The 12,500-nt window shown below is 43.7% G+C and overlaps 1 protein-coding gene and 1 long non-coding RNA gene across 2 annotated transcripts in view; both read left to right on the top strand.

Moving 5' to 3' along the window:
* The first annotated feature begins 1,043 nt into the window (after window positions 1-1,043).
* On the top strand, window positions 1,044-4,216 carry LOC131947605 (uncharacterized). Its single transcript, XR_009387908.1, has 3 exons — window positions 1,044-1,108; window positions 3,452-3,545; window positions 4,166-4,216. It is a non-coding gene; the product is annotated as an uncharacterized LOC131947605 (long non-coding RNA).
* A 671-nt stretch (window positions 4,217-4,887) lies between these two features.
* LOC131947399 (semaphorin-5B-like) overlaps window positions 4,888-12,500 on the top strand; it is a 12,282-nt gene continuing 4,669 nt past the window's right edge. The window contains exons 1-3 of the mRNA XM_059308617.1: window positions 4,888-4,909; window positions 5,128-5,203; window positions 6,391-6,494. Of these exons, the coding sequence (XP_059164600.1) occupies window positions 4,888-4,909; window positions 5,128-5,203; window positions 6,391-6,494 (202 nt within the window). The remainder of the gene's footprint in view (window positions 4,910-5,127; window positions 5,204-6,390; window positions 6,495-12,500) is intronic.

The following is a 12,500-nucleotide window of genomic DNA, read 5'->3' as shown; positions in this document are numbered from 1 at the left end:
GTGACTAAGTCAACAACACCAGTGACTAAATCAACAGAACACCAGTGACTAAATCAATAGAACACCACTGACTAAATCAACAGAACACCACTGACTAAATCAACAGAACAGACTAAGTCAACAGAACACCAATGACTAAGTCAACAGAACACCAGTGACTAAATCAACAGAACAGACTAAGTCAACAGAACACCAATGACTAAGTCAACAGAACACCAGTGACTAAATCAACAGAACAGACTAAGTCAACAGAACACCAGTGACTAAGTCAACAGAACACACGTGACTAAGTCAACAGAACACCACTGACTAAGTCAACAGAACACCAGTGACTAAATCAACAGAACACCAGTGACTAAATCAACAGAACACCAGTGACTAAGTCAACAGAACACCAGTGACTAAATCAACAGAACACCAGTGACTAAGTCAACAGAACACCAGTGACTAAGTCAACAGAACACCAGTGACTAAGTCAACAGAACACCACTGACTAAGTCAACAGAACACCAGTGACTAAATCAACAGAACACCAGTGACTAAATCAACAGAACACCAGTGACTAAGTCAACAGAACACCAGTGACTAAATCAACAGAACACCAGTGACTAAGTCAACAGAACACCAGTGACTAAGTCAACAGAACACCAGTGACTAAGTCAACAGAACACCAGTGACTAAATCAACAGAACAGACTAAGTCAACAGAACACCAGTGACTAAGTCAACAGAACACACGTGACTAAGTCAACAGAACACCACTGACTAAGTCAACAGAACACCAGTGACTAAATCAACAGAACACCAGTGACTAAGTCAACAGAACACCAGTGACTAAGTCAACAGAACACCAGTGACTAAATCAACAGAACACCAGTGACTAAGTCAACAGAACACCGGTGACTAAGTCTTGTTTGTCTCTACCCAGCGCCACCTGGCACAAAGTCATCGGGTTGGAGGAGTGGGAGGTTGGCAACCTGCAGATTGAGCCCGGCACCCACCGGCTCTACACCATGCACACCGTGTACTTTGGCTGCTACATCTACGGCCTGGCGCGCTTCTACAGCTACATGAACCCTGCAGGCTACATCGCTGAAGGCATCAATCAGGTTGGTCTTTTTATTGGAGGCAGGTTGGTCTTATTGTTGGGGGCAGGTTGGTCTTATTGTTGGAGGCAGGTTGGTCTTCTTGTTGGAGACAGTTTGGTCTAGGTGCTATTTGGGTCTAACTGTTGTAGGCAGGTTGGTCTAATTTTTGGAGGCAGTTTGGTCTAACTGTTGGAGGCAGTTTGGTCTAGGTGCTATTAGGGTCTAATTGTTGGAGGCAGGTTGGTCTAGGTGCTATTTGGTTTTAATTGTTGGATGCAGTTTGGTCTAGGTGCTATTTGGTTTTAATTGTTGGAGGCAGGTTGGTTTAGGTGCTATTTGGTTTTAATTGTTGGAGGCAGGTTGGTCTGGTGCTAATGTTTGGATTGAAAAAAGTCATTTCTGGTACAACATCTTGACATGTTTCAGCAAGTCAATTTTACACCGTTGAACCCTATAGAGTCCAGGTTACTAACGTGTGTTCTTGTCCTGTTTTAGCTGTGTATCCCTGAGATAACGTGTGTTCTTGTCCTGTTTTAGCTGTGTATCCCTGAGATAACGTGTGTTCTTGTCAGGTTTTAGCTGTGTATCCCTGAGATAACGTGTGTTCTTGTCCTGTTTTAGCTGTGTATCCCTGAGATAACGTGTGTTCTCGTCCTGTTTTAGCTGTGTATCCCTGAGATAACGTGTGTTCTTGTCCTGTTTTAGCTGTGTATCCCTGAGATAACGTGTGTTCTTGTCCTGTTTTAGCTGTGTATCCCTGAGATAACGTGTGTTCTTGTCCTGTTTTAGCTGTGTATCCCTGAGATAACGTGTGTTCTTGTCCTGTTTTAGCTGTGTATCCCTGAGATAACGTGTGTTCTTGTCCTGTTTTAGCTGTGTATCCCTGAGATAACGTGTGTTCTCGTCCTGTTTTAGCTGTGTATCCCTGAGATAACGTGTGTTCTTGTCCTGTTTTAGCTGTGTATCCCTGAGATAACGTGTGTTCTTGTCCTGTTTTAGCTGTGTATCCCTGAGATAACGTGTGTTCTTGTCCTGTTTTAGCTGTGTATCCCTGAGATAACGTGTGTTCTCGTCCTGTTTTAGCTGTGTATCCCTGAGATAACGTGTGTTCTTGTCCTGTTTTAGCTGTGTATCCCTGAGATAACGTGTGTTCTTGTCCTGTTTTAGCTGTGTATCCCTGAGATAACGTGTGTTCTTGTCCTGTTTTAGCTGTGTATCCCTGAGATAACGTGTGTTCTCGTCCTGTTTTAGCTGTGTATCCCTGAGATAACGTGTGTTCTTGTCCTGTTTTAGCTGTGTATCCCTGAGATAACGTGTGTTCTTGTCCTGTTTTAGCTGTGTATCCCTGAGATAACGTGTGTTCTTGTCCTGTTTTAGCTGTGTATCCCTGAGATAACGTGTGTTCTTGTCCTGTTTTAGCTGTGTATCCCTGAGATAACGTGTGTTCTCGTCCTGTTTTAGCTGTGTATCCCTGAGATAACGTGTGTTCTTGTCCTGTTTTAGCTGTGTATCCCTGAGATAACGTGTGTTCTTGTCCTGTTTTAGCTGTGTATCCCTGAGATAACGTGTGTTCTTGTCCTGTTTTAGCTGTGTATCCCTGAGATAACGTGTGTTCTCGTCCTGTTTTAGCTGTGTATCCCTGAGATAACGTGTGTTCTTGTCCTGTTTTAGCTGTGTATCCCTGAGATAACGTGTGTTCTTGTCCTGTTTTAGCTGTGTATCCCTGAGATAACGTGTGTTCTTGTCCTGTTTTAGCTGTGTATCCCTGAGATAACGTGTGTTCTTGTCCTGTTTTAGCTGTGTATCCCTGAGATAACGTGTGTTCTTGTCCTGTTTTAGCTGTGTATCCCTGAGATAACGTGTGTTCTTGTCCTGTTTTAGCTGTGTATCCCTGAGATAACGTGTGTTCTTGTCCTGTTTTAGCTGTGTATCCCCGAGATAACGTGTGTTCTTGTCCTGTTTTAGCTGTGTATCCCTGAGATAACGTGTGTTCTTGTCCTGTTTTAGCTGTGTAAGTAAGTAAAAGTTTCCCTTTCAAACCTTACGGTCTATGGGGCAAGTGAAGTAGAGTTCACTTGTTTCTGTGACCTCGGCATATGAAGAGATAGTGTGGTCAGCACTATGCCCAGCCGCCTTTACTTTCCCTAACGAGAGTTAGGTACCCATCAGAGTTGGGTGGACTCAGGGACGTTCTACTGACTTGAACCCGGATTCGAACTCGAGACTTTCGGGTTAGCAGTCCAGCTCTCTACCGCTAGACCACTCCGTCCCACGTTTTAGCTGTGTATCCCTGAGATAACGTGTGTTCTTGTCCTGTTTTAGCTGTGTATCCCTGAGATAACGTGTGTTCTTGTCCTGTTTTAGCTGTGTATCCCCGAGATAACTCTCATGCAGCCCGGTGATCATTTAGATAACGACTGCGATGGCAAAATCGACGAGGAGACAGCGAACGAAAGAGGTGAGTCAACATCGCGGTCCGCTGACGTCATACAGAGACAAGCGAGTGGTCCGCTGACGTCATACAGAGACAAGCGAGTGGTCCGCTGACGTCATATAGAGACAAGCGAGTGCTCCGCTGACGTCATGTAGAGACAAGCGAGTGGTCCGCTGACGTCATACAGAGACAAGCGAGTGGTCCGCTGACGTCATACAGAGACAAGCGAGAGGTCCGCTGACGTCATATAGAGACAAGCGAGTGGTCCGATGACGTCATATAGAGACAAAAGAGTGGTCCGCTGACGTCATATAGCGACAAGCGAGTGGTCCGCTGACGTCATATAGAGACAAGCGAGTGCTCCGCTGACGTCATGTAGAGACAAGCGAGTGGTCCGCTGACGTCATATAGAGACAAGCGAGTGGTCCGCTGACGTTATATAGAGACAAGCGAGTGGTTCGCCGACGTCATATAGAGACCAGCGAGTATCCGCTGACGTCTTATAGTGATTTACTGACGTCACATAAATAAACTGCGTGTCTGTTCTCTTCAGTGACGGATGCCAAAGAGAAAATTATAAAACCACTAAAGAGATTTCATTCTTCTTAAGCTAATAGCTGCCATGTTGTTTTTTTTTTTTTAAGATGATGATAACGACAACGTAGTCGATGAAGATCTCGTCTTCGGGAATCAGAGTATGTATGTACGTGTGTATGTAGGTGTGAGCGTGATTGGGGAATCTGTGTGCATGCATATGTGAACGTGAGTCTCTGTGTGTGTTTGTGTGTTTGTGTGTGTGTCTCTGTGTGTGTGTGTGTCTCTGTGTGTGTGTGTGTGTCTGTGTGTGTGTGTGTGTGTGTGTGTGTGTGCGTGTGAATAATGACTGGTTCTTTTAACAAAATGGCGTAACAGGAATCGGCCATGGGGAGGAAATGGGTGGTTAGAAATAATTATTTACATGTACCCACACAAAACCACACACACACACACACACAAGAGAATACCGCGTCGGCGTGGTCGAGTCGGTAAAGTTCCTGGTTGCTAAACCGAAAAGTCTCAAGTTCGAACTCTCGGGCAGATGAGGCTTGATAGCTGGGGACAGCCACTCTTCTAGGAGAGACAACCCCAAAATCAAACAACTGCTGCCTTGTAGTTTGTTCTTAGCTGGGCAAAGGCTATGGAACCAAATCCAAAAAGAAAAGCAGGTTGAAATCGGAGTCAATGGCCTCAACGGCGCATAACCAGTTGACACGTATACTTAATTGTGTTGGAGGGGGATCCCTTCCAACACTAAAATAAAGACGAAGAAGAAGACTGTCTCCCTTAGCTCTAAGTAAACGGAAGACAACTTTTATCATATGGGGCCATGGGTGGTGGTGGTGATGGTGGTGCTAGTGTGTGTGTGTGGGGGGGGGGGGGGTGGGGTGAGTGCTATTTATAAATCTCTCTAACACCCATCCCTACCTACGCCACCGATGTCATCTGTTTATAACAAAGTCAAGACACCCAACTCCCCCCCCCCCCCCCCCATACCATCCGAGCGTCAACTTTTATAAATTTTTTTCCATTTTTTTTTATAACTCTCTTTTGATTTGAATCCTTGAAGTCGCTGGTCATTGGGGGCAGTGGTCGGAGTGGGTCTGCCATTATCAGTGCTACATACACACCGAGAAACGTGTGAGGTAGGTCAAGTTTTTTAACTGCATGCCTGTACGTTCGTACATGAGTTAACCAATGGAATAACCAACCAGGGAAAATTATGTGACACTCAAGAATACAGCACGGACTGAGACATATACTTACACAAAGTTCATATACATCTACACTCACAAATGTATATATATATATATATATATATATATATATATATATATATATATATATATATATATATATATATATATCCCATATATTATAATATGAGCAGAACATTATCCACGTCCAGAGGCCATTACCTCAGAGTAATTACCACCCCCCCCCCCCCCCCCTTAAAACAATTAAATTAAAAATAAACTTTAGACCCAGCAATTCTTTGGGCAGATGAAGTACAGTTAAATGTTGCAGAAGGGAAATAACAGTGTGGGGACGGTTATGGCTGATGGGTAATTGACAGGGAGATAATGTCCTAGACACTTGGAAGACTCGTAGAATAAACATTTTTGCAACTAGTGCGTTCAAACAAATCCTAATTAAATACACTCCTCTTTAGTATTTATTCTAAATTGGAGATTAGGGTGTTAAAATCCATTTTCAATCATAAAATAAAAATCACAGGCTGATTATATTATGAGTTGAAATATTATGCCTAATAATAATATTAGGCCTATTTGACGGTGCACCAGTTCATAGACAAGTAAAGATTCGCGTGTTGAGAGGTTGCTTTCGGCCGAAGAAGTGAGGGTGTCACCCCTCCCCCCCTTCAACAATTTTGATTTTTCGATTTGGTGTCACGCTTAGTATTGTATACATTTAGCTGGGTACAACCTAGCGTTGGCAGTTAATATTACGAAATGTTGTCATATGGTGCGGGCCGTACCCCTTGTCAGCCTTGTGTCTCTACTGATTTCGTTTATCTGTCAAGATGAACGTGCCCCCCCCCCCCTATATAATTGAAAGTTCTGTGACAAAAACCTCCCCCCCTCCCCTATAATTTCATGTTCTGTAACAACCCCCCTACTAAAATTTCAGGTTCTGTAACAACCCCCGACTCCCCTATAATTTCAGGTTCTGTAAACCCCCCCCCCCCCTCCCTTATAATCTCAGGTTCTGTAACAACCCCCACCCTCATATAATATTAGGTTCACACCCCCCCCCCCGTATATGTTCACATTCTGTGCAAACGCACCCTCCCACCCCCATATAATTTCAGGTTCTGTGACGACCCAGCCCCAGCGAACGACGGTGCCGAGTGTGTGGGGAACAGCGAGGACTTCAAGAACAGCACGTGTGGCCAGAATCTTGTCTGTCCACTAGGTTTGTCTGTCCACTAGGTTTGTCTGTCCACTAGGTTTGTCTGACCACTAGGTTTGTCTGTCCACTAGGTTTATCTGTCCACTAGGTTAGTCTGTCCACTAGGTTTGTCTGTCCACTAGGTTTGTCTGTCCACTAGGTTTGTCTGTCCACTAGGTTAGTCTGTCCACTAGGTTTGTCTGTCCACTAGGTTTGTCTCTCCACTAGGTTTGTCTGTCCACTAGGTATGTCTGTCCACTAGGTTTGTCTGTCCACTAGGTTTGTCTGTCCACTAGGTTTGTCTGACCACTAGGTTTGTCTGTCCACTAGGTTTATCTGTCCACTAGGTTAGTCTGTCCACTAGGTTTGTCTGTCCACTAGGTTTGTCTGTCCACTAGGTTTGTCTGTCCACTAGGTTTGTCTGTCCACTAGGTTAGTCTGTCCACTAGGTTTGTCTGTCCACTAGGTTTGTCTCTCCACTAGGTTTGTCTGTCCACTAGGTTTGTCTGTCCACTAGGTTTGTCATTCCACTAGGTTTGTCTGACCACTAGGTTTGTCTGACCACTAGGTTTGTCTGTCCACTAGGTTTGTCTGTCCACTAGGTTTGTCTCTCCACTAGGTTTGTCTGTCCACTAGGTTTGTCTGTCCACTAGGTTTGTCTGACCACTAGGTTTGTCTGTCCACTAGGTTTATCTGTCCACTAGGTTAGTCTGTCCACTAGGTTTGTCTGTCCACTAGGTTTGTCTGTCCACTAGGTTTGTCTGTCCACTAGGTTTGTCTGTCCACTAGGTTAGTCTGTCCACTAGGTTTGTCTGTCCACTAGGTTTGTCTCTCCACTAGGTTTGTCTGTCCACTAGGTATGTCTGTCCACTAGGTTTGTCTGTCCACTAGGTTTGTCTGTCCACTAGGTTTGTCTGACCACTAGGTTTGTCTGTCCACTAGGTTTATCTGTCCACTAGGTTAGTCTGTCCACTAGGTTTGTCTGTCCACTAGGTTTGTCTGTCCACTAGGTTTGTCTGTCCACTAGGTTTGTCTGTCCACTAGGTTAGTCTGTCCACTAGGTTTGTCTGTCCACTAGGTTTGTCTCTCCACTAGGTTTGTCTGTCCACTAGGTTTGTCTGTCCACTAGGTTTGTCATTCCATTAGGTTTGTCTGACCACTAGGTTTGTCTGACCACTAGGTTTGTCTGTCCACTAGGTTTGTCTGTCCACTAGGTTTGTCTCTCCACTAGGTTTGTCTGTCCACTAGGTTTGTCTGTCCACTAGGTTTGTCTGACCACTAGGTTTGTCTGTCCACTAAGTTTGTCTGTCCACTAGGTTTGTCTGTCTACTAGGTTTGTCTGACCACTAGGTTTGTCTGTCCACTAGGTTTGTCTGTCCACTAGGTTTGTCCACTAGGTTTGTCTGACCACAAGGTTTGTCTGTCCACTAGGTTTGTCCATTAGGTTTGTCTGTCCACTAGGTTTGTCTGACCACTAGGTTTGTCTGTCCACTAGGTTTGTCTGTCCACTAGGTTTGTCTGACCACTAGGTTTGTCTGTCCACTAGGTTTGTCTGTCCACTAGGTTTGTCTGTCCACAAGGTTTGTCTCTCCACTAGGTTTGTCTGTCCACTAGGTTTGTCTATCCACTAGGTTTGTCTATCCACTAGGTTTGTCTGTCCACTAGGTTTGTCTGTCCACTAGGTTTGTCTCTCCACTAGGTTTTTCTGTCCACTAGGTTTGTCTGTCCACTAGGTTTGTCTGACCACTAGGTTTGTCTGTCCACTAGGTTTGTCTGTCCACTAGGTTTGTCTGTCCCCTAGGTTTGTCTGTCCACTAGATTTGTCTGTCCACTAGGTTTGTCTGTCCACTAGGTTTGTCTTTTGTCTGTCCACTAGGTGCGTCTGTCCCCTATGTTTGTCTGTCCACTAGGTTTGTCTGTCCACTAGGTTTGTCTTTTGTCTGTCCACTGGGTTTGTCTGTCCACTAGGTTTGTCTGTCCACTAGGTTTGTCTGACCACTAGGTTTGTCTGTCCACTAGGTTTGTCTGTCCACTAGGTTAGTCTGTCCACTAGGTTTGTCTGTCCACTAGGATTGTCTCTCCACTAGGTTTGTCTGTCCACTAGGTTTGTCTGTCCACTAGGTTTGTCATTCCACTAGGTTTGTCTGACCACTAGGTTTGTCTGACCACTAGGTTTGTCTGTCCACTAGGTTTGTCTGTCCACTAGGTTTGTCTCTCCACTAGGTTTGTCTGACCACTAGGTTTGTCTGTCCACTAGGTTTGTCTGACCACTAGGTTTGTCTGTCCACTAAGTTTGTCTGTCCACTAGGTTTGTCTGTCTACTAGGTTTGTCTGACCACTAGGTTTGTCTGTCCACTAGGTTTGTCTGTCCACTAGGTTTGTCCACTAGGTTTGTCTGACCACAAGGTTTGTCTGTCCACTAGGTTTGTCCATTAGGTTTGTCTGTCCACTAGGTTTGTCTGACCACTAGGTTTGTCTGTCCACTAGGTTTGTCTGTCCACTAGGTTTGTCTGACCACTAGGTTTGTCTGTCCACTAGGTTTGTCTGTCCACTAGGTTTGTCTGTCCACAAGGTTTGTCTCTCCACTAGGTTTGTCTGTCCACTAGGTTTGTCTATCCACTAGGTTTGTCTATCCACTAGGTTTGTCTGTCCACTAGGTTTGTCTGTCCACTAGGTTTGTCTCTCCACTAGGTTTTTCTGTCCACTAGGTTTGTCTGTCCACTAGGTTTGTCTGACCACTAGGTTTGTCTGTCCACTAGGTTTGTCTGTCCACTAGGTTTGTCTGTCCCCTAGGTTTGTCTGTCCACTAGATTTGTCTGTCCACTAGGTTTGTCTGTCCACTAGGTTTGTCTTTTGTCTGTCCACTAGGTGCGTCTGTCCCCTATGTTTGTCTGTCCACTAGGTTTGTCTGTCCACTAGGTTTGTCTTTTGTCTGTCCACTGGGTTTGTCTGTCCACTAGGTTTGTCTGTCCACTAGGTTTGTCTGACCACTAGGTTTGTCTGTCCACTAGGTTTGTCTGTCCACTAGGTTAGTCTGTCCACTAGGTTTGTCTGTCCACTAGGATTGTCTCTCCACTAGGTTTGTCTGTCCACTAGGTTTGTCTGTCCACTAGGTTTGTCATTCCACTAGGTTTGTCTGACCACTAGGTTTGTCTGACCACTAGGTTTGTCTGTCCACTAGGTTTGTCTGTCCACTAGGTTTGTCTCTCCACTAGGTTTGTCTGTCCACTAGGTTTGTCTGTCCACTAGGTTTGTCTGACCACTAGGTTTGTCTGTCCACTAAGTTTGTCTGTCCACTAGGTTTGTCTGTCTACTAGGTTTGTCTGACCACTAGGTTTGTCTGTCCACTAGGTTTGTCTGTCCACTAGGTTTGTCCACTAGGTTTGTCTGACCACAAGGTTTGTCTGTCCACTAGGTTTGTCCATTAGGTTTGTCTGTCCACTAGGTTTGTCTGACCACTAGGTTTGTCTGTCCACTAGGTTTGTCTGTCCACTAGGTTTGTCTGACCACTAGGTTTGTCTGTCCACTAGGTTTGTCTGTCCACTAGGTTTGTCTGTCCACAAGGTTTGTCTCTCCACTAGGTTTGTCTGTCCACTAGGTTTGTCCACTAGGTTTGTCTGTCCACTAGGTTTGTCTGTCCACTAGGTTTGTCTGTCCACTAGGTTTGTCTCTCCACTAGGTTTTTCTGTCCACTAGGTTTGTCTGACCACTAGGTTTGTCTGTCCACTAGGTTTGTCTGTCCACTAGGTTTGTCTGACCACTAGGTTTGTCTGACCACTAGGTTTGTCCACTAGGTTTGTCTGTCCACTAGGTTTGTCTGACCACTAGGTTTGTCTGTCCACTAGGTTTGTCTGTCCACTAGGTTTGTCTGTCCCCTAGGTTTGTCTGTCCACTAGGTTTGTCTGTCCACTAGGTTTGTCTGTCCACTAGGTGCGTCTGTCCCCTATGTTTGTCTGTCCACTAGGTTTGTCTGTCCACTAGGTTTGTCTTTTGTCTGTCCACTGGGTTTGTCTGTCCACTAGGTTTGTCTGTCCACTAGGTTTGTCTGACCACTAGGTTTGTCTGTCCACTAGGTTTGTCTGTCCACTAGGTTTGTCTGTCCACTAGGTTTGTCTGTCCACTAGGTTTGTCTTTCCACTAGGTTTGTCTGACCACTAGGTTTGTCTGTCCACTAGGTTTGTCTGTCCACTAGGTTTGTCTGTCCACTAGGTTTGTCTGTCCACTAGGTTTGTCTGTCCACTAGGTTTGTCTGTCCACTAGGTTTGTCTGACCACTAGGTTTGTCTGTCCACTAGGTTTGTCTGTCCACTAGGTTTGTCTGTCCACTAGGTTTGTCTGTCCACTAGCTTTGTCTGTTCACTAGTTTTGTCTGTCTACTAGGTTTGTCTGACCACTAGGTTTGTCTGTCCACTAGGTTTGTCTGTCCACTAGGTTTGTCTGTCCACTAGGTTTGTCTGTCCACTAGCTTTGTCTGTCCATTAGTTTTGTCTGTCTACTAGGTTTGTCTGACCACTAGGTTTGTCTGTCCACTAGGTTTGTCTGACCACTGGGTTTGTCTGTCCACTAGGTTTGTCTGTCCACTAGGTTTGTCTGTCCTTCTGTCCATTCTGTTATTATTGGGTTGTTATTATTTTTGTTATATTGCGTTAAATATGACTGTCGGACAGATCAAAGCATAACATTGTAAAAGAATCGGTTAAGTCTAAATACAGGTGGTATTAAATTCTTTTTTGCTGACGGTATGATTCTGTGTGTGAGTTTTGTTTTTACTTTCTCGTATATACGAAGTATAGAGAAAGTCTTGTAATCGTGCAAAAAAAAAAAATCGAGATTTTTGCAAATCTCGACGTTTTGCATCTCACTGATACGGAAAAACATAATTTTGCAATCTTGTCCGTATGTCTGTGTGTCTGTGTGTGTGTGTGTCTGTGTGTGTGTGTCCGTGTGTAAACACGATAACTTGAGTACCGTTACAGCTAGGTTGATGAAATTTCATATATAAGTATTTTATCAAAATCGTAGATCCGTATCAACTTTTGAGCGATTTCCGACAACCGGAAGTGGTACTTTTTCTACTTTGAATTTTTCAAAAGCCTATAACTTGAGTACTATTTCAGATAGATAAATGAAATTTCACATGTAAGTAAAAGATCTAATTCTCTACCTTCTGTTAAATTTTGAGTAATTTCCGTTGACCGGAAGTAGTAATTTACGCTACTTCCGATTTCTCAAAAAACTAATGTAAATTTTTAAAGTACTAATAATATTGCGCACTATTATGCGCTTTTTTATTCGCGTTCACTTGGTGTGCAATTAATTTGTCTACGAGATTTTATTCTATTTTTAAAACTTTAAGTATTTAAAATGGATTAAAAATCATGTCTATAGCCCGAGTTCCCATCCCCTGTTATTTTATATAAGAATATTCGAGAAAGTTTAGGGGAGATCACTCCCGGTTTATTTTGTTTGTTAGAGTGTTAAATGTCTAATATGAAAGTGATGGGGCGTTCAATGAAAATGGTATTTGACATGTAGTGGTAGATGGTGAATTTAATGTTGCCCTGTTATCTTTTTAAAAGTTTTTTGCAATGTATTTGGCAAGCTTGCCTGCAAGATCAACATGGGCGATCACTCTTGTTATGTTTAGGATGGGTCATCGTTCATATCATCCTAAAATAAAATAACCCATCCTAAAAATAACAAGAGTGATAGCCTATGGCGATCTTGAAGGCAAGCTTGCCATATACATTGGTTGGGTTACTAGTTAACAAAAATAGTAATATTAGTAAATTCACCATTAATTAAGTGAATACTGCATTCGGTCGATAGCAGTATTCACTTAATTAATTGTACAATCACTAACTAATATTGCGATTTGTTAACTTACTGTGTGTGGAAAAATGGTAAAAGTATTCAAAATTGTATGTGCTGGTAAACAGATTCAAATTAGTATCAAGGCTAATTCAAATCTTTATGGATATTTAAACTGTTAAAGAATTTCTTATTATGTAAGAATATTTCAAATTCTATT

The sequence above is a fragment of the Physella acuta genome, unplaced genomic scaffold, assembly GCF_028476545.2.
Source record: "Physella acuta isolate Inbredline_101_S28 unplaced genomic scaffold, ASM2847654v3 ptg000057l, whole genome shotgun sequence".
NCBI lineage: Eukaryota > Metazoa > Mollusca > Gastropoda > Physidae > Physella > Physella acuta.
Note: the sequence above shows the minus strand (reverse complement) of the source record. Positions and strands in the feature narration are given on the sequence as shown.